Genomic DNA, 25,736 nt, shown 5'->3' with positions numbered 1-25,736 from the left:
CTGTGAGCCGGGGCTTTGCAGCTGGGATGCGGAGATCCTAACGCGGGCGCACTGCCCAGGGGCCTGGCTGGGGTCTGACCTGGGGGGAGGGGGGCCTCGGCGGATTCCAGCGCAGGGCACAGGGTCGCAGTTTGGGTCTCTGGGAATCCGCAGCAGAGTCTGGCGTCCCCGGGGTTGAGGGCGGGGGCTTCGATGTTCGGGTCTGGGGTCTCGTTTGAGGGCCTGCGGTGACGGCCTGGAGTTCTAGACGTCTTTATTTTAGGATCTGAATCCGTGTTCAGGACTTGGGTTTGCTGTGGAGGGGCCTGAACTTGGCACTTTAGGATCTGGGTTCTCAGTGTTAAGGTCTGTGGACTATTTTTAAAAAAATTTATTTATTTATTTGAAGAGAGAGCCATAGAGAGGCAGAGAGAGAGAGAGAGAGAGAGGTCTTCCATCCGCTGGTTCACTCCCCAGTAGGCCGCAACGGCCGGAGCTGCGCCAATCCGAAGCCAGGAGCCAGGAGCTTCTTCCTGGTCTCCCACGCGGGTGCAGGGGCCTGAGGCCTTGGGCCATCTTCTACTGCTTTCCCAGGCCACAGCAGGGAGCTGGATGGGAAGTGGAGCAGCCGGGACTTGAACCGGCAGCCCTGTGGGATGCAGGCACCGCAGGACTCCTTTTTGGGCGCCAGGTCCTCACCGCGGGAGTAGCAGGGCACAGTCTGAGTGCCGAGTAGCACAGCAGCGAGGTGGCACACCACGGTGTCCAGGCCCGGCCGGGTCCCTCGCCGGCTCTGGCCTCTCCCCAGTGCCGTCTACACTCTGGAGGCAAACTTTGAGCACTTGCTGCTTTTTGTTCTTTGGTTCGGATCAGGACTTGGGAGCCCCCGTTGACAATGTGGGATTTGCAGACATCCGTTTGGAGTTTTAGGACTTAGTCCTCTGGGCCCATATTTGTGGGGACGGGAGAGTCGATGTTGGGGTATCTGGGTGCTCCACACATCGTGGGGAGAGGAGGGGCGCCGGCCGGGGTGCCCACTCCCGGAACCCCAGAGGTCACTCACGGCCTTGCCTCTCCCTTTTTGGTAGATGATGGCGTCCATCAGTCATCAGCAGTTCTCAGAGCGGCCCGGCGCCAGCGCCCTGGCTCCCAGCGACAGGTAACAGCTCCTCCCCTTCGCCTTACAGCTCCACCCAGCACAACAACAACAATGATGTTGACACCAAGGCCCTCACAGGTTTTCACAGCGTGAGCTTTTATACTTTTTTTTCCCCTAAAGATGTATTTATTTATTTGACAGAGTTACAAAGAGAGAGAGAGAGAGAGAGAGATGGTTCAGTTCCTAACAGGCCACAAAGGCCAGGCTGAAGCCAGGAGCCAGGAGCTTCTTCCGGGTCTCCCACATGGGTGCAGGGGCCCAAGCACTCGGGCCATCTTCTGCTGCTTTCCCAGGCCACAGCAGAGAGCTGGATCGGAAGTGGAGCAGCCGGGTCTCGAACCAGTGCCCATATGGGATGCCAGCGCTGCAGGCCAGGGCGTTAACCCGCTGCGCCACAGCGCCGGCCCCTGCATTAGGAGTTTTATAGACCTGGGGCAGTGTTGCCCTCTTGGTCCACTTCCTCCACGGGAAAAATAAAAAAGTTGTAGTTTGTGAGAGCGTTGACATAAAGACAAATATAACACAGATTGGGCTGTAGTCCTGTTTTCCTTCTAACTTCAGAGAAGTTTGAGCGATGTTAGGAGCCTTTAAAAGTATCAGGAGTTGTAGACACGGCTTCTGCACTCCTGGCTAAGTCAGGCTAGAACACGGCGAGAAAGAGAACTCCCTGCCCGGCTGGCGTCTGGTGCGGGGCCCTACGCTGCCTCTTGCAAGGCCGGCACCCATATGGGGGCGCTGGCTGCAGTCCCGGCTGCGTCCAATCCAGCTCCCTGCTAACGCCCTGGGAAGGCAGCGGAAGACGGCCCAGGCGCATGCGCTCCTGCCACTGGTGTGGGAGGCCCTGAAAAAGACCTTCAGGTTGCTGGCGCCGCAGCTCACTAGGCTAGTCCTCCGCCTTGCGGCGCCGGCACACCGGGTTCTAGTCCCGGTCGGGGCGCCGGATTCTGTCCCGGTTGCCCCTCTTCCAGGCCAGCTCTCTGCTGTGGCCAGGGAGTGCAGTGGAGGATGGCCCAAGTGCTTGGGCCCTGCACCCCATGGGAGACCAGGAGAAGCACCTGGCTCCTGGCTTCAGATCAGCGTGGTGCGCCGGCCGCAACGGCCATTGCGGGGTGAACCAACGGCAAAGGAAGACCTTTCTCTCTGTCTCTCTCTCACTGTCCACTGCCTGTCCAAAAAAAAAAAGGATTAAAAAAAATAAAGGAGGCAGGAATTAGGCCTGGAAGTCCTGCCGCTGGTCGGGTATCAACTGCTTTCCCGGTTCCCTGCAATGTGCCAGCCCCTGTTCCGGGTGCTGGGAAACACAGAGGTGCCCCCCCCCCAGCCAACAGCCGGGGTTCAGGAATCAGAGACACCTGTTGGCACAGAGCTGGGGCGGGCGGGGGGCCATGCAGAGGGGCCCGGCCACGCTGTGCAGTGAGGGTGGTCAGTTGGTGGGAGAGAGCTGAGGGGGAGGAGATGAGACCACAGGGGTCAGAGGGGCGGGGCCACGGAGGGTACCATAGCCACGCCCCGTTGACGATAGGATGTTACTCAGAGATAAGAAGCGAGGGCCTGACCTGGTCAGCTTGGTCAGCTTGGTGTTTCAGCAAGGTGGCCCTGACTCTGGAGAGAGGATGGGTGGAGGGCGTGGGGGGCGGGGGAGCGCAGGGAGCCCCGTGAGGATATCGGGGTGGGGGGGCAAGATCTGGTGCCTGCGTGGTCAAGAGGTTAAAGGTTAAAGGTGAGCCCAGACGGTGCCCTGGACTCTGTGCTGGGTTTGGGGGTCACACACCAAACTCAACTGCAGACGCCCCAGCCCCGACCAGCTCTTGTCACCACACAGGAACAAGACAAAAAACCACACCAGCAAACTCCAAGAGCTGGCCCTGCTGCTACCTGTGCCCGTGCAAAATGGCGCAAAGAAGCTGACCAAGGTATGGCGCCTGCAGGAGGCTGGGCCCGGGGCAGCAGCAGGCGGCGACTCTCCCGGGAAGTCCAGACAGACGTCTCGTGGCAGCATTGAAGGGTGGGGGGGGCTGCCAGGGCCGGCGCTGTACCCTGCAGAGCAGCCGCCTGCAGTGCCAGTGTCCCGGCTGCTCCACTTCCGATCCCGCTCCCTGCTGGTGTGGCCTGGGAAAGCAGCGGGAGACGGCCCCTGCACCCACGTGGGAGATCGCAGGGGAGGCTCCTGGCCCAGCCCTGGCTGTGTCTCTGTCTCTCCCTCTTTGTAGCGCTCCCTTTCAAATAAATATAAATCTTTAGACAGAAAGAGAGGGGGCCTGTTCTGCTCCAAGTGGGAACTCTGGGGGCCGAGGGAAGTAGCATAGGGCGAGGGGGGAGCAGCTGCGGGCTGGAGCCCCGGGACCCTGCAGCGGCAGAGTCCTGGGCAGCCTCCCCAGGCCACGCGGTCTCTGCAAGCCGCGGGCTTCTCAGCTGTGAGGCCACGGTGACGCAGCTGAGCGGCGAGGGGCCCAGGTGAGCGTCGCTGCGCTCTCTCTTACAGCCCCTTGTTTTGGGGCCTGTGTGTGTCGTCTCTGTCTCCACCAAGTGGGAACAGATAAGGGGGCCCTGGCGGGAACTTCCTGCTTTTTATATTTAATTCATGTATTTTCAGTTTATTTGAAAGGCAGACAGGGAGCTCCTCACTGGTTCACCCCCAGATGCCCGCAACAGCCAGGGCTGGGCGGGGCCGAGTCCAGGAGCCTGGTGTGCCACCGGGGTCTCCCACGTGGGTGCCAGAGACCTCAGGACGTGAGCCACCACCTGCTCACCAGCAGGAAGCCAGCTCGAAGCAGAGGGACTGGAGCTTGGACCAGGAGCTCCAATTTGTGATGCGAGCGTCCCTTTCAAACAAATAAATGTCTTTTTGAAAAAGCAAAGAAAGGGGCCTGCGTTATGGGTTACGGGCAAAGCCTCCACCCGCAACACCGGCATCCCATAGAGGCGCTGGTTCGAATCCCGGCTGCTCCACTTCCCATCCAGCTCCCTGCTAATGTGCTGGGAAAGCAGCAGGGGATGGCCCAAGTGGTTGGGACCCTGCCAGCCACACGGGAGACCCGGATGAAGCTCCTGGCTTTGGTTTGTCCCAACCCCAGGCCTTTGCGGCCATCGGGGGAGTGAACCAGTAGATGGAAGACCTCTCTCTCTCTCTCTCTCTCTCTCTCTCTCTCCTTCTCTCTGTAGCTCTCTGCCTTTCAAATAAATAAAAATAAGGAGGGGCCGGCACTGTGGTGCACTTGGTTAATCCTCCGCCTATGGTGCCGGCATCCCATATGGGCACCGGGTTCTAGTCCCGGTTGCCCCTCTTCCAGGCCAGCTCTCTGCTGTGGCCCGGGAGTGCAGTGGAGGATGACCCAAGTGCTTGGGCCCTGCACCCCATGGGAGACCAGGAGGAAGCACCTGGCTCCTGGCTTCGGATCAGCGTGGTGCGCCAGCCGTAGTGGCCATTTGGGGGGTGAACCATTGGATAGAAGACCTTTCTCTCTGTCTCTCTCGCACTGTCTGCAACTCTACCTGTCAAATACATAAATACCGCGCTGATCCGATGGCAGGAGCCAGGAGCCAGGTGCTTCTCCTGGTCTCCCATGGGGTGCAGGGCCCAAGCACCTGGGCCATCCTCCACCGCACTCCCGGGCCACAGCAGAGAGCTGGCCTGGAAGAGGGGCAACCGGGACAGAATCCGGCGCCCCGACCGGGACTAGAACCCGGTGTGCCGGCGCCGCAGGCGGAGGATTAGCCTAGTGAGCCGCGGCGCAGGCTGAGCCCTGTCTTTCTTTTGGGGACAGAAGGAGATTTTGCATCACGTCCTACAGTACATCCAGCACCTGCACAGAAACATCGAGGCCACCAGGGCCCTGCTGGACGTCCACACCGGCGACGGGGAAGGTGCGCTGGGCGGAGGCGGCTGAGCCGGTGCTGCGGGCGCCCGCCGGGTGCCAAGTGGCTGGAGCCCTCCATGCCTTAAGGAACTCCGGTCTCCTGGGTCGCACAGCCTGGTGGTAGGGACGCAGCCAGAGGGACGTGCGAGACGCCGTGGGAACTCAGAGCAGCGGGGCCGGGGCCCCCGGGGCAGACGCAGGAGCAAGGACCCTGCCAGGCAGGGGAGGAGCACCAGCAAGCACGTGCAGGCCCGAGGAGACGCGTGTGGAATGTCTGGGTGTGGCCACAGGGACCTGTGGCATCGCACGGCGGCTCAGGGCCGCTGGGCCGCGTCCTGACTCAGACGCGTCTCTGTGGCCTGAACTTCTCCGTGTCAGTCCTGTCGTCTGCAAAACGGGACGAATACCCGTGTCCCCTGTGTCTGTCCTGAGGGTTTGAGCGAGTTAAGGCGCACAGAGAAGCGTAGCACAGTGCCCCAGCCTCCGGTCACCCAGCGCGGGGCTGTGCCAGGGGCTAGCTTGTCACCGGGCAGAGGGCGGGAGGCGGGGCTGCAGAGATCCGGGGTCCGGGGCGGGGGGCACCGGGGACTGCATCCCGAGGGGCTCTGGCTTCCAGCTGGGGCGGAAGGCAGTGTTTGCTGGGATGACCTCTCAGACGTCCAGTGCAGGGAACCGGCGTGACGCGAGGAGCTGGAATCCCGCAGAAGATGGTGGGGCCCACTCTGGCCCTGTGCCCCTGTCCCTAGAGGCTGTGCCACCAAGACACGTCCCATTGCCACCACCCCCGCCCCGCCTGCTGTGCAGGGCCCTCAGCTCCCACATCCTTTAAGCCAGCGGGGGACCAGCCTGTCCCAGGGTTGGGAAGGGGGCGGGGGCCTGACCTGTCCGCTTCTCCATCCCACGCAGGGCTGGCTCAGAACCCAGCTCCAGGCCCGGCCCGGAGGAGACACGCCACCCCCTCCAGCTCCCCGTGCTCTCGGAAGCCCTGTGTCTGGGGCGTCTGCCAGAAACCGCAGAAGAAGAAGCCGGCCCGAGCGCCAGGTACCAGTTGTGGGCGCAGGCAGAGCAGGCGGCAGGGGGTCGCCAGGGGGCCGAGCTCCGCCTCCAAGGACACTACCACCCCGGGGGGCCGACGCTGCCAGCTGTGCCGGGGCCCAAGTCCCGGCTCCCCAGGGCCCCGGCTCTGAGGCCCAGTCCCAGCACCTGCCCGTCTTGAAGATGACAGAGGAGCCCGGGCAGGCCCCGCCTCCGCGGTCCAGCAGTGGGAGCTGCCCCTGCTGTGGCTCCTTGTCCTGTGCTCGGTCACCGTCCCTGGGGCAGGGTGTCAGGGCACGTGGGGTGGTAGAACGATCCGAGTGTGGGAGGCAGGGCTCCTAGGCCCAGCCCCAGCCTTGCTACTGACTCAATATACGCCCCCTCCCCACCATACGCCCCCTCCCCCCATGCACCCCTTCCGCGTTGTGGGCCCAGGGTCTGTGTCTTTAATGCAGGGGTGGGGGTGCACTTGGTGCAGCGGCCAAGATGCTGCTTGGGACACCCGCATCCCCACTCAGGACCTGGGTTCAAGTCCCAGCTCTGCTGCTGAGTGTGGCTTCCTGCTCACGCGCACCCTGAGAGGCGGCCGGAATGGCTCCAGGAGTCGGATTCCTGCCTCCCTCCCCCGAGGGAGGCCTGGACTGGGCACGGGGCTCCTGGCTTCCTTCTGCCTGATCCAGACCCATCCGGCACAGGCGTTTGGAAGTGAAGCAGCATACAGGAGCTCCCTCTGTCTCTCAAACGAACGTGTTTAAACGATAATAACGGCCGGCGCCGCGGCTCACTAAGCTAATCCTCCGCCTTGCGGCGCCGGCACACCGGGTTCTAGTCCCGGTTGGGGTGCCGGATTCTGTCCCGGTTGCCCCTCTTCCAGGCCAGCCCTCTGCTGTGGCCCGGGAGTGCAGTGAAGGATGGCCCAGGTGCTTGGGCCCTGCACCCCATGGGAGACCAGGAGAAGCACCTGGCTCCTGGCTTCGGATCAGCGTGGTGCACCGGCCGCAGCGGCCATTGGAGGGTGAACCAACGGCAAAGGAAGACCTTTCTCTCTGCTTCTCTCTCTCTCACTGTCCACTCTGCCTGTCAAAAAAAAAAAAAAAAGATAATAACGATAAAACGGGCACGGCCACTCTGATTCTCAGGCCTGGTTGTGCGGGAGGCACCCGTGGGTGTCGACAGCTGCGCCAGTGCCTGCGTCTCAGAGCATGCAGAGGGCACGGCGTCGCTGGCCCAGGGTGGAGCCCAGGTGCCTGTGTTTTACAAAGCTCACGAGGTGATGCTAACGGGTGGACGGGCTGGGCCTCGTGACCCGTACTGAGGACCTGGGCATTGGAGAGGGGAGTGGCCAGGCCAAGCCACACTCTCAGACCCGCTGTCAGCCAGAGCAGAGAGGCCCCAAGCCGCGCCACATTCTGGGGACCGTGAGCGGCCCCCCGGGGCCCTCCAACACCTGTCTGTCTGTCCACAGAGAACCAGACCTCAGGCCGAAAGTCTCGTCGCTGTCTGGCCCTGGATAAGCCCGAGAGGGTGGTGACCCCACCCCCAGAGCAGCAAGGAGGAGCCACCGGGGAGACCCCCACGCTTCGGAGATGCCCCGAGCCCTGCGGCCTCCCCAAGGCTGCCTCGGCCTCACCTCGAGGCGAGGGAGGAGGACGACAGGCCCCGCCCACGGTGCCGGACGTGGCCCAGGACGTGGCCTGCTGTGGCCTCCCAAGTTGGTCTCTTTCCTCCCCGTGACTTTAGTCTCATTTCCACGGTGGCACGGAGCTTCCGACCTCCTTCCCGTCTGTCTGCATTTCAGACTCCGCTGTGGGCGTGAGGGCAGGGCCAGACCAGGGTCACCCTTGGGTGGGGGCGTCAGGTGGCAGAGTGGGGCTCGGGCAGGGCTGCCCCTCCCAGGACGCCCGGTCACGGCTCCCGTTGGAAAAGTGCGGTGACGTAGCCCAAAGAGCTTGCTGGGAGACTAACCGGGGCTCGAGCCTGGGCTTGGAGCGGCCCCGCGGCTGTGGGCCACGTCCTTCCTCTGTGTGGGAGTCCAGCCCCTCCCCCGAGCGCCCCCTCTGTGCCAGGCCGAGTGCCGGGCACTGGAGACACTTCAGCAGCCGAATTCCCAGTCCTGGGCCGGCACCGCGGCGTGGGTTAAGCCTCTGTCTGCAGCACCCGCATCCCATATGGGCACCGGGTCGAGTCCCGGCTGCTGCACTTCCAATCCAGCTCCCTGCTAGTGTGCCTGGGAAGTAGTGGATGGCCCGAGTGTTTGGGTCCCTGCTCCCACGTGGGAGACGCAGATGGAAGTCCTGGCTTTGGCCTGACCCAGCCCCAGCTGTTGAAATTTGGGGAGTGAACCAGTAGATGGAAGATCTCTCTCTCTCCTTCTCTAACTGTACCTCTGCCTCTCAAATAAGTCTTTAAAAAAAAATAAAACACCCACAGCCTCCCAAGGGAACCAGCCCCCCACCCTCCTGCAGAGGTTTGGGCTGGGACTGGGCAGGGGGAGGGGCCGGCAGCGCGGCACCCTGCGACCCTTGCGGCTGCGAGTCCCGGAGCTGTCGCGAGCCCGCTGTGTGCGCTGTGTCTCCCCACAGCCGGGGATTCTGCGGGCCTTGCCCAGGGCGGCCCCAGCCTGGAGGCCCAGGACATTCTGGAGGGGCTCCATTTTCTCAGCGATGCCCAGCTCTGGCCCAGGTAAGGGAGCCCCGAGGGCACGGAGGGGTGGGGGCAGGGAGGCCCCTGCCCCCCAGCACAGCCTGGCTGCAGCCTCTGGGGGTCTCCCGGCCTCCTGCGCAGCCAGTGGCTTTTCTAACACAGACCCCAGCGGTGCCCCTCGTGGGTGGACGTCCTCCACGCCCCCCAGCTCTCCCGCCTCCCCCACCCCGTGGATGTCACACCCCACAGCGCCCGTGTGCCCCAGACACCGGCCGGCCCTGCCCCCTCCCTGCCCCGCCCTGCTCTGTGGCTCCGACCCCGGCTTCACAGGCGGCCCACGGACCCCCACGGACCCCCACGGGCCCCGCGCTGCCTCTGGGCCCCCGCCTTCCTGCAGGCAGAACCTGGTGCTCTATGATTCCGGCGACGAGGTGGACAAGGCGGCCCTGGACGCTGACCCTTGGCTTCCTGTCTGCACCCCAGAGGGCAGCCCCCAAGGTGACTGTAGCTCCGCCTCCTCCGGGTGGGGGGTAACTGGACAGAGCAGACACTGCCAGCTGTCACGCTGCCCCCCGGTTGCTAGGCAACGCCCTTCCCTGGAGCCTAGGCACTCTGGATCTTTCTTAACACAGAACTGCAGGCAGCCACGGCTGGTCCCACGGCTGGACCTGGCACATGACATCATCATCATCATCATTATTATTATTATTATTTTGCCAGCCCTGACAGATACCTGGTAGCATCCCCGCACGGGAAATTCGCAGCCGCCTACCCCTGTGCGTGGCACCACGCCCTCTAGGGCACCCGGGCCGCACCCCTGAGCCCGCTGCTCCCCTTCCAGGGAGCCCGCTGGCCTTGGGGCCCCTGCAGGTGGATCTCTGGAGCGCGCCCGGCCCCCCGGGCGCCTTCCTGGGCCTCAGCCCGTCTCTGCTCAGCTCCCCGGGCGCACTGTTGCCCGAGCAGATCCTGGACGACGGAGCTGAGTTCCTGAGCCAAGGTGAGCTCCGGGGCCGCCTGGGGCTTGGCCCTTGCCGGGCTCAGGCCCGCTGGCTTCCCGGAGGTGGGTCCGCCCGCCAGGCCAGGCCGTGTGGCGGGCAGAGCTGGATCTGGGTATGGGGGGGCCCCAAGGGCACAGCCAGCGAGGGGAGGAGGGGCGACCACGTGGCTGTCCCTCCTCAGCTCTCTTCGAAGATGTGCTGCTGGAGCCCGAGCCTGAGCCCCCGGCCCCCGCGGCTCGGGCACCGCAGGAGGTAGGCAGAGCCCACCGCCCGTCTGCCATGAGGTCTGTCCGTCCCTCCGCATGCACGCTGGCTGCTTGATGCACGCATCCCTCGGTGTGGCCCACGACCCCGCCCCTCCCCCGTCACTGGTGTGGGCATGTAGGATCAGCGTCACAGCTGCCAGGCTCCGTAGAGACCTCCACGCGCTGTTACGGCCGTGCCTCGAGGCAGGGTCTGTGGGCCCCCTTAAGAAGGGGCTCCAGGAATTCCCAGCTGGAACAGAGGCCAAACCTGGGCCTGCCTCCCGCCGGGTCCCTGAGCCAGCCAGGGCTGGGCCAGGCCAGGGCCAGGAGCTTCCTGTGGGTGCAGGGGCCTTTTCCCACCTGTGGCCTTTCCGGCTGCATTAGCAGGGAGCTGGCCGCCCCTCGCAGAGCCCCTGGTAGGCGCCCTGCGGACGCTGTTTTGTGGAGCTCCGTGCACAGAGTGGTTCAGACCTGCCCAAGGGACACAGCCTTAGGCTTCTGCCCGGTGCGCCGTGGGCAGCCCCCGTGACACATTAGCAGGTTAGGCCACGCCGTATCCCGGAGTGGCCACTCCACTTCCGATCCAGCTCCCTGCCAAGGCACCTGGGAAGGCAGCGGAAGACGGCCCACATCCTCAGGCGCCTGCACCCGCGTGGGAGACCCAGGCAGAGATGGCTCCTGGCTTAGGCCCGGCCCAGCCCTGGCTGTGGTGGGGGGCATCTGGGGAGTGAACCAGTGGATGCAAGACCTCAAGTACATGAAAGCAAACTCACTTTAAAACTCCAGCCTGAGGGAGCCCCGCTCTGCCCCCACGGCGACAGGGGCTGGGGTGTCCCCGGGGCTGTGGCAAGGAGTGAGTTCGCTCCAGGAGTCAGTGAGCGGGGCGCTGTCTCTCTCCCTCATCCCCGCCCAGGACAAGCCCTGGGGGCCCCCCAAGGAGCCCCCCGGCCCGTGCCAGCCCTCTGTGTCCCTGGAGCACTGCTACCTGTCGCTGAGAGAGGACAGCAAGACGCCCTCCAGCTCCAGCTCCGGCTCTAGCTCCGAGTTCTCCGACACAGACTCCGAGGGCGGCCAGCACGAGGTGAGGGCGCAGCCGGTGCCAGGGCTGGGGGTGTCGGCCGTCCCGGCTCACCGCGGCCCCCTCTCCCCGCGCAGGACGCGGGGGCCAGCGCCGAGGGCTCGCCGTCCTCCAGCGACGAGGACGGAGACCGCACGTGGACGCCGACCCGGCGGCCCTGCAGTGGGCCCGCCGCCCGGAGCAAGGCCAGGAAGGGCCACAGCCCCGCCAGGCCCAAGGAGACCAAGAAAGGCCCCGGGCCGGCCCAGGCAAAGAAGAAGTGCGTGAACGGCTTTATCATGTTCTGCAGGATGAACCGCAAGCAGTACATCCGGTGGGTGGGCCGGGGGCGGGCCTCCCCTGTCTCCGCCCCTGCTGGACCCCCACCGCCACGCTTCTCCCCTCACCCCCGGCTGAACCTGGCCCCCTCGTACGAGCAACCAAGGCCGACTCTGACTTCAGACAAGGGGAGACAGTCACGGGGCTCGCCCGGCGCGGGTGGGCGTGGATAGGGCCTCCCCGTGCCCTCTCGGCTCCCGGGGTCTTCCTGACAGGCTTTGGAGCTGTGCCGGGTGCTGTTGGGGGGCTTCGGGCTCCGTCGGCCACCCCGGCTCCCCTGGCTGTGGCCTCCAGCGGCTATGGTCGACCAGGTGCCCGAAGCCACAGCGGGAGGGGGGACAGCTCTCCTGACCCTGCCCTCCGCCTGTGCCAGAGCCTGCCCTGGGACCGCGTCCACAGCCGCCACCAAGGAGCTGGCCCAGCTGTGGCGGGAGATGACCCTGCAGGAGCGGAGGCCGTACTGGTGAGCAGCCCCTGCCCGCCAGGCCTGGGTGGGGGCAGAGGAGACCCCGGGGAGGTGAGTGAGGACCCCGCGCCCCACCCATGTCCCGCAGCACCAAGGCGCGCCGGTTCAGCCGCCAGCACAACCGCATCGTGAAACGGGCCAGCTCCAGCAGCGAGGACGAGGACTGGGAGACCCCCAAGCCCTTCTACCAGCTGCTGGCTGAGAAGGCCCGGGCCGCCCGAGCCCTGGCCCCGGCGCCCCACTGCGGGTGACCCTGACCCCTGCCCCTTGCCTTTGCCCTCCACCCTGTGCCTCACCCGAGGGGCCTGGGAGACCCCGATGAAATGCAGGGAGTGACATTCATGGGCTCTGCCTCCCCCCACCCCAGGATCAAATGGTTACAGCCCCCCCCACCCAGGGTTTATTCTCACCTGATCCCACCCCACCCCCACTCTATTTATAGACTATTTATTTATTGTTTCCAACAAAATAAACAAGTGCAGCCCTTGTCACCAGCAAGGGCGGGCAGGGCAGGCTGTCCCGTGTGTCCCGCGCCCTGGGCTGGGGCCGGGGCTGGGGCCAACCTCCCAGCAAGCCCCGGGCCCTCGCCCCCACCCCACACACGGGGCCGTCAGGGCTTCCCTCTGGGCCACACCCGGCGGCTTCTGCTGTTAACTTTATTTTAACTGAAAGGCAAGCATAACACGTCCTAGAAAAATAAAAGATTTAGGATACGATACAAACTAGACGGGGGCCAGGGCTGCCCCGGGCCAGGGCCAGGACGAGGGGATCTTTGGTCTGGGGCTGCAGGTGATGGAGAGGGCCCTGGAGGGCGCCCCCTCCCCCTGCAGGAAGGGCCGGGTCTGTCCGTCTCGGGGCCTGGGGTTCCAGGCGCTCGGAGGGCGCTGGGTGTCAGGGGAGCTACTGATAGTGTTGGGGGCAGGGGAGGCTGGCGGGCTCGGAAGTCCAGCGCGCAGCTAGTACCAGGTGCAGGGGTGGCACCCCGAGGGGGACCCTAAGAGCCCCCGCCGTGTGGGGCAGAGCAGGGGGCAGGTCCCCAGGCACCTCCGGGGCTGGCGGAGGTCAGCTGGGCTGGGGGCGGCAGCTGTGTTCCTGAGGCCCTGCGCCCGGGGCACTGGTCAGGAGCAGCCAGGGCCCGTGTGGGTCACAGTTCCAAGGGCTCCTCCACGGGCACCGACTGCAGCTGGGTCAGGACCTTGGCCTCGGCCTCCAGTCCCTCGTCCACCTCGCTCCCCGCCGGGGCCCCCAGGAGCAGGCCGTCGGGGTCGGGGTCCGGCAGCCGCAGCACGGTCTGGGGGGCCTGCGTCCCCAGCCCCTTCTCCGCATCCAGTAGCCCCTCGGCGCCGGTGCTCAGTTCCAGTCCCGTGGGCCAGATGGGCACGGCTGCGGGCGACAGCAGCAGCCCCTCGGGCGGGGGCGCTGGGAAGCTGGGCGCCAGGCTGGCGGAGTCCGGGGCGAAGGGCGGGGCGGCAGGGGTGGGGGGCGGCGGCTGGGCCGGGAGGGCGCCCAGGGCGTGGGTCTCCGGGAGGGCGCCGTCGGGCACGGGGACGGCGGCCTCGGGCTTCACGGGCAGGGCCAGGCCCGGGGCGGGCGGCAGCACCTGGGAGACCAGCATGCTGGTGGGGAAGGTGGCCGTGAGGATGATCTTGCCCTGCTGCACGGCCACGCCCGTCACGATGGGGCTGCCGGACACCGGGTTGGCCAGGAGGAAGTTTCCTGTGGGGAGAGGGCGGACGTAGGTGACCGAGGTGCTGGCGTGGAGAAGGCAGGCAGGGCGGGGGGCATACTGAGGGCAGGTGCACCCCCAGAAGCCGCTGACGGCACCCCCGCTTCCCCCAGCTCCCACCGGGGCCCCCAGGGAGGTGGTGTGTGGGCGGGTACCTGGAGCAGAGGCCGAAGGCAGCTGCAGGGCCGTGACGCCCACCCCCGAGTTGAGCAGGTGCACGCTGCCAGGGCCCGCTGCGGCAGCCACCTTCACGGGGCTGCCTGGCCCGGCGGCCAGCAGCTGCAGGGGCCCCACGGCCTGGGGCAGGGTCACCACCTGGGAGCTGGGCACCACTTGGGGCAGGTTCAGAAGCGGGGAGGTCGGGTACCCCGGGGGCGGGGACAGCGGCACCACCTGCGGGGCGGCCACAGCGGGCACTGGCCCCGGGGGCAGGGGGAAAGCGGCCGCAGCCGGGGGTCCCGGCACCACTTGGGGCAGGGGCCCCGCGATGTCCTCTCCCGCTGGCCCTGAGGCAGCCGCTTGGGCCCCCTTGGTCTCTGAGGCCTCGGGCTGAGCCTCCTCCAGCCGGACCTCCCCGGTCTGCGGGTCCAGGATCAGAGCCGTCTTGGCCTCGCCGGCCCCCTGGGGGCTGGGCTGCGGTGGCGGCGGCGGCGGTGGAGGAGGAGGAGGAGGAGGGGCCGCGGCGGCGCTGCCCCCCGTGAGCAGCAGGGGGCCCAGGCTGGAGGCCTCGCCCAGGGCCAGGCTGTTGATGATGACGGGGCTGCCATTCAGCAGCACGGCCGGGGAGCTGCCGGCGGCCAGAAGGCTCCCGTTCACCAGGATGGAGGAGGCGGCGGGGCACGGGGCGGGAGGGGCGGCCCCGGCCAGGAAGATGGAGCCCTGGGCGGGGGCCTCCGCGGGTGCAGAAGCCACGCCCCTCTCCAGGTCCTCGGGACTCCGGCTGGACTCGTCCTCAGTAGTGGGGTTCCCGTCGGATTCGCTGGCGGGAGAGAGGGTGGTCATTGGGGTCTGCATTTCCCCCGCCCCCCCCACCGGGGGAAGCTCGGGCTGGCCCTGCCTCCCCGGCCACTCAGGGGGGACAGGAGGCCGCCCCGGGGTGCCGCCCAGCCCCGCACGGACCCCACCGCACAAAGCCAGAGTTGTGTTGAAAGGCGGAGACCCTGGGTGTCCTCGGGAGGCGGAAAGCGGGCGGGTGGCCTGGGAGAGAGGAGGCCACGCCAGCCCAGCTCCCGGGCCCTCCCCCGGGCGTCAGAGCCGGGAGCGAGAGGCCGGCCGCCCGGGGTGGGAGGGGAAGGGCTTGGGTTACAGGGAAACCGGAGCCGGGTTAGGTTCACGTTTCACAACAAAAGCAGGCGACGGACCACGCTGTTTGGGCCCCGGGGCGGGGGCAGGTAACGGTCAGAGGGGACCCCCGCGGGGCGTGGGGGGCAGCCCCCCCGACGGCTCCCCGTCTCCGACGGCCTCCACCAGCGTAGTCCGGAACGCGGAGGGGGGCTGCGGACGCAGCCTCGCAGGCAGCGGTGCCCGGGAGAGCGCCCAGGGCGCGCGGCGGCCCTAGGCACGGCCCGCGGACGGACGCCCGGGCGAGAGCAGGAGTCCGGGGTTCGGCGCGCCGACTCCCGACGCGGACACGGGAGTCCTCGCGGAAAGAAAGGCCTGCGCCGCCCGGGCCCCTCACCTCTTGCAGGGCGCGCCGCCGCCGCCCCCAGTCCGGTCGCGCTGCCGCCGGTTCTTGAACCAGTTGCTGACCTGCGTGAGCGAGAGGCCGGTGAGCGTGGCCAGGCGGCGCTTCTCGTCCGGCGTGGGGTAGCGGTTGCCGCGGTAGCAGGCCTTGAGCGCGGCCCGGGAGCGCTCCTTGAAGCAGTACACGGTCTCCTCGCCGTCCCAGATGGTCTTGGGCAGCGGGAACTTCTTGCGCAGCCGGTACTTGTCCACTGCGCCCAGCGCGCGGCCGCGGGCCCGCTCGGCCTCGTGGTAGCGCGCGCGCAGGTAGAGGTCCTGCAGGAAGGCGTGGTGGACGGCGGGGAAGGGACGGCTCTCGAGCAGCCGGTAGAGCTCGGCGTACTCGCCCCGCTGGAAGGCCACCAGGGCCCGCGCGCGCAGCACCGGGTCGCTGCCACGTAGGCGCTCGGCCGGGGGCAGCGCGCCCAGGAAGCGGCTCAAGCGGCCGGCGTGGCCCGCCTGGAGCAGCGCCTCGCACACGCACGCCACCTGCTCGGGCGAGAAGCGGAGGCCCGCGGGCGGCTCGGCGGCGGCCTCGGGGGGCGACCCGAGGACGCCCGGGGATCCCGGGCCCTCCGCTCCCGCCGCCGCGTCGCCCGCCCCGGCCCCGGCCGCCGCCGCCGCCTCACCCTCGGCCGCCTGCAAAGTCTGCAGGAGCTGGCGCGCCTCCTCCTCCTCCTCTCCTGCGGCCGCCGCCGCCGCCGCCTCCCCCCCGGCCGCCGGCCCCGCGCTCGGCTCCGCGGGCAAGGTAGCCATGTTTTGCAACTTTGGGAAGTTCCTCCCTCCTCCTCCTCCTCCTCCCTTGGGCTTCCCCCGGCCCCCTCCCCCGCCTGTCCCCCGTCTCCAGCGCCCCGCGCGCTCCCCGAGCTCCCCGCGCCGAGGGCCTCGCGCCCCTCACCCCCGCCCGGAACGCCGGGCCCCGCCGTGCGTTCGGGCCCCGTCCCTGAGTCTGTGTGCCCGGCCCCCTCGTCTGTCCGTGTTTCTCCCTTTGTTTTCCCTCCGCCTCTGCCGCGCGTTCTGCCTCCCCCCGCGTGTGCCTCGGGCTCGGGGCCTCAGCTCCCCATCGGGGCACCGGGGAAGGTAACGGGCCGGCCGGGAGCGCCAAGGGCGCGAAGCCGCCTCCGCCCCGAGGCTGGGCCTCTGCACGCCTCCGTCTCCGGGGTCCTCTGCAGCCCCCCCACTCTCCATCGCCGCCTGCGCTCCGCCCCTCGGAATTCCCGGCTCCGCAGGGGGCGGGCCTGGCCGGGAGGAGGGGCGGGGGGGACCGGGCCACAAAGTTTGCGGCAACTTTCCCCGGCCTGTTCCCGGAGCGGATGCGCGTGGCTGCGCAGGCGCAGCGGCGGGGGAATGGCCGCGCTCGGCCGCCCAGCGGGGCCGCAGCTGGCCGGGGCGGGGCCTCGGGCCGGCCCGCCCCCCTGGCCGCCCTCCCGCCCCGGCCGCGCACAGAGCCTACGCCGCAGAGTCCCGGGCTCGGGCCGAGTAGAGGGCTTTTTATTGGCGAGGGGCTGGGGGTGGGGTCCCAGGTGTGGACAAACAATAAATACCAGGAATGTCGGGGGTCTCAGTGCATCCAAACGTGGACTGGAGTGCCGGGGTCCTGGGGCCCGTCAGCGGTCGGGAGGGCAAAGTTAATAAATATCCACACCGCCGAGGCGGGCGGAGCCGGCGTGGCTCCGAGAGCAGCGCACGTGCAAAGGGCGCAGGAGCCCCGCGGGAGCGGGCGGAGGTCGCCACGGGAACGGCACGCCCCCCGGAGGGCAGGGTCTCGTGCTCGGGACGGGTGGGGGTGCGCAGAAGGGAGCCCCGGGCGGCCGCGCCTCGGCCTGCTGCCCTCTCGGGACCGCGGGGCGCAGCCCGGGGTGAACGAGGGGTCCGCATCCCCCGGCAGCGGCACTCTCCCCCGAACCCCCGGAGCCCCGCACGCCGGCCGCGGACCTGCTCCTCCCTCCCCGGCCGCCAGGGGGCGGGCCCGGATCACAGGACCGGAGCTGGGGCCCCGAGCGCCCTCGGAGAGTCGGGAGCGGCTTCTGGGCCGCGCCAGGTCACCCAACCCTCCGACGGGGCCCGAGGGGCGCACAGTCCGGAGTTTAGGGTTCGGGGGACGAAGAGGGCTCCTGGGCGGCGCCAGGCCGCGGGGTGATGGCGGGCGCGGGCCACCAACCCAGCGCAGCCCAGGGCGGGGGCATGAGCCAGAGCAGCGGCGAACAGGAGCAGGGAACGCGCCTCCGATAGGCCAGGCCTAGGGACCTGCGGGCGAGAGGGCGGGGTCAGCTCTGAGACCCAGCCTCTGACTGGCTCGAGACTAGCCCCGCCCCGCCCCCAACTGCGAGCCAGCCTGGAACGCCGTCCGAAGTCGTCATTGGCTGCTCCCTAGCGGCCTGTGCTGATTGGCTGCCCGAGCTTCCTCCCCCCGCGGTCGGCCGAGCCGGGCAGAGGCGCAGCCAAGCGGTGCTGGCACAGGGTGGGCGGAGCAAGGCGTGGGCCCGCGGCGGCGGGCGTGGGCAGCCGGACGTACCCTGGCAGGGAGCAGCAGGTGGCGGCGGTGCATGGGGCTTGGCCCCACCAGCGGGCACTGGCCCAGAGACACGGCCGGGGGGCCATCTAGCTGGAGAAAGAAGGGACAGGTGACCCGATCGGAGCCCAGCCCAGCGAGAGGCAGCCAGGGGGTCGAGGGGGGTCTCGGAGGCCATGTAGTGGAGGGGCCGTTGCGGGGCGGGGCGGCTGCCCTCCGGAGCCCCAGAGAGGTAGGGTGAGCCCTAAATCTGGACGGGGAGACGGGGCGGGGTTCCGGAGAGGGGCCAGCAGCCCGAGGCAGGGAAAGAAAGGTGTCTTACATGGGAAGGTGCGTCCGAGGCCCGGGGGCTGGGGACCCCCGTGACAGCTGGAAGGAGAAGAGAGAGGCGGATGGCGTGGAGGGTGGCGGAGGGCGGTGGCGCGGCGTGCCCCAGCCCGGCCCCCCGCCGCCGCCTCGGGCACCCGGGGAAGGCGCGGCCGAGGGACTCGCCTGCAGCTCCAGTGGCCTGCAGCAGCCGCAGCCGCTCCTGCAGCTGCCGGACGTGCGCCTCCAGGTCCCGGTTCCGGGCCTCGGCCTCGCGGAGCTGGCTGTGGGCAGACACAGCGCTGAGCGCCCCGGCGGCGGGCAAGGGGGGCTGCCCAAGCTGCGCCCGCCGCCCGCCTGCCCACGCCCCCGACCTGGCGAAGGCCTGGTTGGCCGTGCGGATGGCCTCCAGCTCGCGGCTCAGGCTCTGCCGCGTGAGCACCTCCTCCTCCAGGGCCTCCTGGATCTCCCCGAGCGTCACCTCGGCCTCGGCCTCCGCCGCGGGGTGGGCCGCCGGCACCGCCGCTTCAGCCTGCACGTGGGGACCGGGCGGAGGGCTGTCTGCTGCCCCGGGGACCAGCACTCCCTGGCCACGCTGGCTCCTGTTCGTCCCCGGGGACCAGCCTCCTCTTCCATCAACTCACCCTTTCCTCCGGGAGGGGCAGCGGGGGCTCCAGGCTGGGCACGCACGTGTGTGGCTCAGGCAGCCGTTCGGCCTCCAGTTCCATGGGGGTGGGGCCTGGGACCTCACTGTCCCTGGGAGAGGGACAGCGAGAAGGGACAGGGACAGAGCCAGTCACACCCTGGGGTGCTGGTCGGAGGGGTCCCCAGCCCTTGGCCTGGGGCAGGCGGCCGGAGGAGGGCCCTCCTGAGAGAGGATGCCTGGCAGCCCCTGCTCTGGCTGGAAAGGCCCCGCCCCTCAGAGGGCACCCCCCCACCCAGGGACCCCCCTTTCCCGACAGGTGGCACCTGCAGACTCCTCTCCTCAGGGACTCAGGTCATGGAGGGAGACCCTGCCCCACCCTGGTCACCTCCAACAGTGCGGTCTTGAACCTGGGCCTGGGGTTCCCCAGACTATGTAGGAATTGGCCGCCCCCCGGGGAAACAGCCAGAAAAGCATCCTCCCCCCACCCAGCCCCTCCGGGGTCTCAAGGCCACGCACAGGACCCACTGTGGCCCTTGTCCTGGCCCACGGGCGGCCCTCCGGGCACTGGCACGGTGAGGAGGGGCGGCCGGGCGTCTTCACAGCTGGACGCTGGACAGGACGCTCACGAGCCAGCTCCCTCTGCTCACCCACGGTCCCTCACTCACTTGCCATACGCAGGGCGCTACTGGGACTAAAGACTTCGCGAGTGGGTGAGTGACCAGGGAGTCTGTGTTCTCTTGAAATTGGTTGTGAGAAACAAAACCAAAGACACCGAAGGCTGCCAGTCCTGGCGGCTCCAGGGGCCGGGGCGCCTCTGCGGCCCCACTGCGTCGGAATGGTTTTTAATGGGTCAGGAATCCCCTCAGAGACGCAGAGGGAGAGGGCGGTCTCTGTCTGCTGGTTCACTCCCCCGATGCCCGGAACAGCTGGGTCTGGCCAGGCCGAAGCCAGGAGCTGCACGCTCCGCCTGGGTCCCCGCCGTGGGCGGCAGGAACCCAGCCCCTTCAGTCACTGCCGCCTGCCGGGGTGCGGGTCAGCAGGGAGCCGGGAGTCCTCATCCCACCCAGCAGCGCCTACCTGAGCGCCAGGCAGGAGTAGGAGTAGCCCACGAAGGGCAGGTGGGCGCCCAGCGGCACGCCTTCCCGCATGTCCGACAGCGTCTCCTGCGAGAGAGAGCGTGTGTGTCACCAGCCCTGCCAGGCCCCACCCCCGCCCATGGTGCCCCTCCGGCCCTCGCCCCCGACGGTGCTCTCCAGGGCCCCCAGCTGACTGATCAGGGCTCTGCAGAGCTGCCCTGGCCAAGCACTCCAGGCCAACGGTCAACAGTTGACAGAAATGACCCAGGGAGGGGCCGGCGCCGTGGCACAGTGGGTCAAGCTGCCATCTACAACATCAGCATCCCATAGGGGCGCCAGTTTGAGTCCCGGCTGCTCCACTTCCGATCCAGCTCCCTGCTATGGCCTGGGAAGGCAGAAGGGGGCGGCATCACACGGATGGAGCTCCTCCCCCTGGCTCCTGGCTCTGGGCAGTGCCAGCCCCAGCCATTGCAGCCGCCTGGGGAGTGGACCAGCAGGTGGACGGTCTCTTTTTCTCTGCCTCTGTCTCTCTGTGTAACTCTGCCTTTCAAATAGCCCCCTGCTCCAGGAAGCCTTCCAGAACCTTCCAGACTAGATTCTGAGCCCAGCCCCTTGTACTGCCCCATCTCACCCCTGAAGGAGCGGGGGCCTCACTGTCTGGGGGGGGCAATCTGTGTCCCTCCTGGATCGTACGTCTAGGCCACCACCAGGTCCCCGGCACTGCGTGGGCACAGAGCAGGCCCCTAGAAGGCAGGGAGGCGGAGCCGGCGCGGTACCTACCCCGCCCCCGCTCACCATGGCAGTGAGCCCATCCTCCACCACATCGAAGTTGCATGTGTCAGTGGCACCCTCAAAATCCGGGGTAAATGGGGGCACGCTGTCCCGGAGACCGTCCCAGTCCAGGCCAAAGAAGAAAGGGTGCCTCTGGAAATCAGCTGCCCCGCCCCGGCCCAGGCGGGCCTCCGGGGGGCACAGCAGCCGCTGGATGAGGTCCCGAGCCTCCTCAGGGACTCCCGCGTCCGCCAAGGGCAGAGACAGGTGCTCCTGGCCAGGGAGGAGAGGGCCGTCAGCCTGGAGCGGGCGCCCGGAGCGCCCGGGTTCCCGGGGCCGCGCCCACCTTGTAGTGCACGATCTTGCCGTAGGTCTCCGCTGTGGAGTCGGCGTAGAAGGGCGTCTGCCCGTAGAACATCTCGTAGGCGAACACGCCCAGCGCCCACCAGTCACACTCGGGGCCGTAGCTGCCCGCTCCGGGCCCACCGCCCACGGCCTGCAGGATCTCGGGGGACAGGTAGTCTGGAGTGCCCACAGCCACCAGCGACCGCACCTGAGCCGAGGAGACCCGCGCTCTGGCTCCCGCAGGGCTCCGGCCCTGCCCCGCCCACCCCTTCCACCCCTCCTAACCAGGCCCGGGCCGGGCTGCTCAGCCCCTCCCCTCCCCCCGGGGTGTCTCTCTTTCACACCTGCAGGCCCGGTCTCTATCTGGCCCCGCCCCGCCCGCAGCTCCACCCGCTCCTCCCGAAGGCGCCCGCTCACCGTTCCATCCGCCCGCAGTTTGAGGCAGGAACCGAAGTCGGCCAGGCGGATGTGGCCGCAGCGGTCCAGCAGGATGTTGTCCGGTTTGATGTCCCTGCGCCAAGAGGACAGGGGAGGCAGAGGTGAGCCGCCGGCCGGCTGTCCCGCCAGCTCCGCTCCTGTGGGCACGGCCGCTAGGGCCTCACCCCCTCGGGTTACGCTAGGGGCGTCTGCAAGCTTCTGGCTGTCCATCTCCGGGCCCCGCCCTCCGCCGGGCCCCGCCCCACCCCGCCACGCCCACCTGTGCACGTAGCCCAGCCGGTGCACGGAGTCTATGGCCATGACAATCTCGGCTAGGTAGAAGCGCGCCATCTCAGCCGGGATCCGCTCCCCGAACTTGCTCAGCAGCGTCAGCAGGTCCCCGCCCACGTAGTACTCCATGACCAGGTACTGGGAGGGGGCGTGTCACGGGGTCGGTAGCCCCCCCAGGCATCCACGGCTGCTTTCCCAGGTGCCCATCCTGGGGCAAAGACCCCGCAGCCCGCAGCCCGCAGCCGCAGCCATCTTGCAGGCCAGATCAGAGACCCTGCCCCAGAACTACCTCTCCCAGGATGCCCCTGGGGCTCAGGGGACAGAACCCAGAGACCTCCCATCACCCAGAGCACAGCTCTCGGGCACTCCCCGCCCAGCCGGGGGCGCCACATCCTGGGGGGCGATCTCCTTCCAGCGCAGAGCCTCCCCTCTCCAGAAAGAGACCCTCAGAATCAGCGCAGGCGAGCGGGGGCGGGGGACCAGCTCCCGCCTCGGGTGCGGACGGATGGCCCCTCACCTGCCGCACCCAGCCTCCCCGGCCAGCACTGTCAGTGGGGACGGCGCGGGGGTGGGGGCCGCCCCTCCCTGGGCCCCGACCGGGCGCTCACCAGGTAGTTCTCGTCTTGGAAGGCGAAGTGCAGCTGAGTGATCCAGCGCCGGTCCCCGTTCACCAACACATCCCTCTCCTCCCGGAAACACGACACCTGCGGGCACCACGAGCTGCAGCGAGGGCGTGGGGGGCACCGCGCGTCCCGCGCCCAGCCCCGGCTCTCACCTCGCCCCTCTTCAGCATGTCCCACTTGTTCATGATCTTCATGGCGTACACCTGGCCCGTCTGCTTCATCTTCACCACGGCGACCTGAAGGCCCCAAGTGACTGGGGCGGGGGAGGAGGAGCCAGGCGCGGCCCTGCCCCCGACTCCACCCGGCGCGGCCCCGCCCCCGACTCCACCCGGCGCGGCCCCGCCCCCAACCCGGCCCGCCTCATGGTCTAGCACTCAGTCATTCATCAATTTCTACAGCCCCGCCCCAAACGGCAAGGCCCCGCCCACACGCGGCTCCCAGGGGCGGAGCCGCAGCCGGGCCCGGGGCTCACCTCGCTGAACGCCCCGCGCCCGATCACCTTCAGAATCTCGAAGTCGTCCCTCTGCAGCCGGACTTCCTTAAGCCTGGCCGCAATGGGCTCCGCTGCGGAGGGGGAGAACGGGGGTCACGAGAGAGGAGCGGAGGTCCCGCCCTGTCCCTCTCAGCTGCAGCTTAGGGTTTCCGTCCCCACAGGCCTCCCCACGGCAGCCGTGGCCAAAACTGCTCCAGAGGAGCCAGGGAAGCCAGTCTGAGACCGGGGCCGGGACGCGGGAGGGGCGAGGGCTACCAACCCCACCCACCCCCGCCGGTGGCAGAAGACCGGAGACCTCACTCCCTACGAGTCGGGTTACGACCCACAGCTGCAGCTGCACCCAGGACCCAGACTCAGATGCAGGGGCCTTGGACCACACACACCTTGGGAACTGGATTAGGGGCTGGGGGGAGGGGGAGTCACTGCCGGCGGGACACCCGGCTGGGCTCCAGCGCGCAGCTGCCGAGGCCCAGGGAAGCCTGGCCTCCCACAGGGTGTCCAACAGGACTTCAGAGGCGGGATGGAGAGCGATGGGCAGGGACAGGAGAGGGGGACACACAGTGGGGTATGGAGGGCAGAGCGGCCCCCGGGGCTCCTGGGGGGCTCAGGGAGAGTGGGGCCATGAGGAAAGGGCCGGCCAGGGCCAGCCGCGGGGGAGGGAGAGCGCGCCAAGGCGTTGAGCCCTTAAAAGGCAGCGGGAACCGGGCCCCCTCCCCCGCCCGGGAGGCCTGGCAGGGGAGGGGCCGCAGGAGGCAGCGCAGGCCACAAAAGGAGTGCTGCTTCCAGGAGAGCGGCCCCTCCCCCACCCAGGTCTCAGTTTACCCTGCCCACCCAGCTCCAGAGGCCAGAGGCAGATGGGGGGGTGGGGGGTGGGAGGCAGGGAGAAGGAGGCTGAAGGGCCTGCCCCCCCCCCCTTCCCACCTGTGAGACAGGAGGGAGAGGACGGGCTGTTGTCAAAGAGGAGACTGGCCAGGGGCACAGACAGCACACAGCAACTGAGACACTGACACAGGGGCCCAGCCCAGAGGAAGCCCTGGGGGGAGGCCGGCAGAAGCCAGCGTGGGCCAGGTGTGGGTCAGGAGTGCGGCGGCGGCGGCAGACAAGCCAAGGGCTGCACCGGGAGCACCCTAACCTCAGACCTGCGCCCAGGGCCTGGGGAGGCCCTGACCCACAGCAGGCTGGTAGGGGCAGGGCACGCGGAAGCCAAGAGAAAGCAGGCACATCCCCCAGACCCCCAGGCTGTTCAACTGCGGGGGGGGGGGGGAGATGCTGGGTGGCGCCTGCCTGCAGAGCTGGTTCTCCCCCAGGGCTGGGTGAGTCACTGCGCCCTCCCAGGGCTGGGCACCTGTCAGGGCGGCTGGAGAGCCTGGCGCCGGACACCTGCCCGCCAGCCGCACCCCTGGCAGCTGGCCCGTGTGGCCCTCCCAGCCTGCCCCTGTGTGCTGGGGAGAGGGCCACAGGGTCCACTTTTGGGGAAGGGTCCTAGGAGACGGGGCTCCCGCCACGTGTCCAGGCCCAGACTTGGGGACGCGGTGCAGTAAGACAACAGGAAGCTGTGCCCAGCCCGCCGTCATGGCTCCCCAGCCGTGACCATTAGTCACAGCGGCGCCCGCCTCACTGACCTTACTCTGCCCGCCAGGGTGGCGCGTGGATAGGGGTCCCAGGGCCCAGGGCCCAGCTCTGGGCCCCGGTACAGGAGCACCTGCCCACATCCATCCTGCCCCCCGGAAGCTAAGTCCCTGCCTCTGTCCGGCGCCCCCACTCCACAGCCTCGGGGAGCCCAGGCAGGCAGCACTCACCCCACTGCAAGAAGTCGGCCACGTACTTGTCCTGGGCCAGGTCGGAGGCGCCCAGCTCCTGGTGGACGCCCAGGAGAAGGTCGAGCAAGGGCTCCAGCCCCAGGAAGCCAGGGTCCAGCACGAGCTGCTGGAGCCGCCTCAGCCGCACCTCGGCCGACATGGCGGGCAGGCAGCACCATGGCCCCTCCCCGGGCCGGGGCGCGGGTCCTCCTGTCACAGGGCCTGGCACCCCCTGTGCAGGCCCCGCAGCCCTGGCCGCATGTCTGCCTGTCCCCAGCTGTCCCCTGGGCCTCTCTGGCCACTTCTCTCTCTTGCTGAGGCCTCCTCCTCTTCTCCCCACCCCCTGAGCCAGCCCCCCTCCCGCCTCCCAGCCTTAACCCCTCACAAGCCAGCCCCCCTCCGGCCAGGGCCTCTCAGAACCCTTCAGAACTGGACTGGAGAGATGGACGGAGATTCAGCTCTCACAGTCACCACCCCCATAAAAAGGTGTGCCCTGGATGAAAGCTACAGGTGCCAGATGCCAAGAAGAGCCCGCCCCCCGCCTGGAGAGGGCCAATCATGGCCCAGTGACCCACAACTACCCCGCCTTGCTCCTCACAAGCCCCAGAGCGGAGGCTGGGGCAGGGGCAGCTCCTCTGTGACTCAGCCATGGATTCCGACGCTGGGACAGTTAAATTTAGCCTACAGGCCCCCTGTTTTACACGGGCTTTTTTGGCAGGTGGGGAAGGGGTGGTAGGGAGAGGACCGGGAAGGGACGCCCTCTGGAGCCAGGGCCAGGGGTGATCTGCTGGCCAAGGCCGGGGGGAGGCGGGCGGGGAGCCAAGCCCTCCCCAGGCAAATGAGCCCCCAAAATAGCTCCCTGGCGGCAGGCCGGGCAGCCACATTCCTGCCCCGGCTGGGATTAGAAACAGAAACATTCGGGGATGGAGGGTGGAGCAGGGAGCACCGCTCCCAAGCGCCAGAGCGCAGCCCGGGGACGGCCTTCCGGGGTCAGGGGCAGGGGGAGGCCGTTCCGCAGAAACCCTGGTCTCCCGGGCACTGGCTGCGACGCTCTGCTGCCCCCAGGCCCTGCTCACTGATGACCCATGGAGGCTGCCCATCCTGCCCGGGCCTTCTGCTATCAAGAGGGGGCAAGGGACACCCACACAGAGCCCTGTGGCTACCGGCTTTGGCCTGACCCTTGTGGCATCCGGGCAGTCAGCACGTGGACAATTTCTCTCTTTAACTCTTC

General features: G+C 68.2%; 3 protein-coding genes across 9 annotated transcripts; 1 reads left to right on the top strand and 2 right to left on the bottom strand.

Annotated features, from left to right (window-relative positions):
• Nucleotides 1–371: 371 nt before the first annotated feature.
• On the top strand, nucleotides 372–12,289 carry MEIOSIN (meiosis initiator). Its single transcript, XM_070062083.1, has 13 exons — nucleotides 372–1,138; nucleotides 2,961–3,051; nucleotides 4,903–5,002; nucleotides 5,902–6,036; nucleotides 7,496–7,741; nucleotides 8,613–8,712; nucleotides 9,071–9,171; nucleotides 9,515–9,670; nucleotides 9,853–9,923; nucleotides 10,830–10,997; nucleotides 11,072–11,307; nucleotides 11,686–11,775; nucleotides 11,867–12,289. Exons 1-13 carry the CDS (start codon nucleotides 1,068–1,070, stop codon nucleotides 12,027–12,029), a joined length of 1,728 nt encoding a protein of 575 aa, XP_069918184.1. The 5' UTR covers nucleotides 372–1,067; the 3' UTR covers nucleotides 12,030–12,289.
• A 131-nt stretch (nucleotides 12,290–12,420) lies between these two features.
• Nucleotides 12,421–16,097, bottom strand: SIX5 (SIX homeobox 5). The gene is made up of 3 exons (XM_051840105.2): nucleotides 15,183–16,097; nucleotides 13,660–14,483; nucleotides 12,421–13,494 (listed from the first exon to the last, which is right to left on the bottom strand). Exons 1-3 carry the CDS (start codon nucleotides 15,980–15,982, stop codon nucleotides 12,923–12,925), a joined length of 2,196 nt encoding a protein of 731 aa, XP_051696065.2. The 5' UTR covers nucleotides 15,983–16,097; the 3' UTR covers nucleotides 12,421–12,922.
• Nucleotides 16,098–16,696: 599 nt separating this feature from the next.
• Nucleotides 16,697–25,701, bottom strand: DMPK (DM1 protein kinase). 7 transcript variants are annotated; one of them, XM_051840108.2, is made up of 15 exons: nucleotides 24,506–25,701; nucleotides 22,686–22,777; nucleotides 22,366–22,449; nucleotides 22,199–22,294; nucleotides 21,580–21,728; nucleotides 21,300–21,393; nucleotides 20,884–21,090; nucleotides 20,547–20,810; nucleotides 19,768–19,853; nucleotides 18,689–18,800; nucleotides 18,419–18,576; nucleotides 18,231–18,328; nucleotides 18,061–18,107; nucleotides 17,742–17,831; nucleotides 16,697–17,473 (listed from the first exon to the last, which is right to left on the bottom strand). In XM_051840108.2, the coding sequence occupies exons 1-15, from the start codon at nucleotides 24,663–24,665 to the stop codon at nucleotides 17,201–17,203; spliced, it is 2,010 nt and encodes a 669-aa protein (XP_051696068.1). In that variant the 5' UTR covers nucleotides 24,666–25,701; the 3' UTR covers nucleotides 16,697–17,200. The 7 variants fall into 7 exon arrangements, with proteins under 7 accessions (XP_051696068.1, XP_051696071.1, XP_051696069.1 ...); XM_051840111.2 differs by having other exon boundaries at nucleotides 17,742–17,827; XM_051840109.2 differs by having other exon boundaries at nucleotides 20,562–20,810.
• Nucleotides 25,702–25,736: the final 35 nt, after the last annotated feature.

This window comes from Oryctolagus cuniculus, chromosome 18, assembly GCF_964237555.1.
Source record: "Oryctolagus cuniculus chromosome 18, mOryCun1.1, whole genome shotgun sequence".
NCBI classification, from domain to species: domain Eukaryota; kingdom Metazoa; phylum Chordata; class Mammalia; order Lagomorpha; family Leporidae; genus Oryctolagus; species Oryctolagus cuniculus.
Note: the sequence above shows the minus strand (reverse complement) of the source record. Positions and strands in the feature narration are given on the sequence as shown.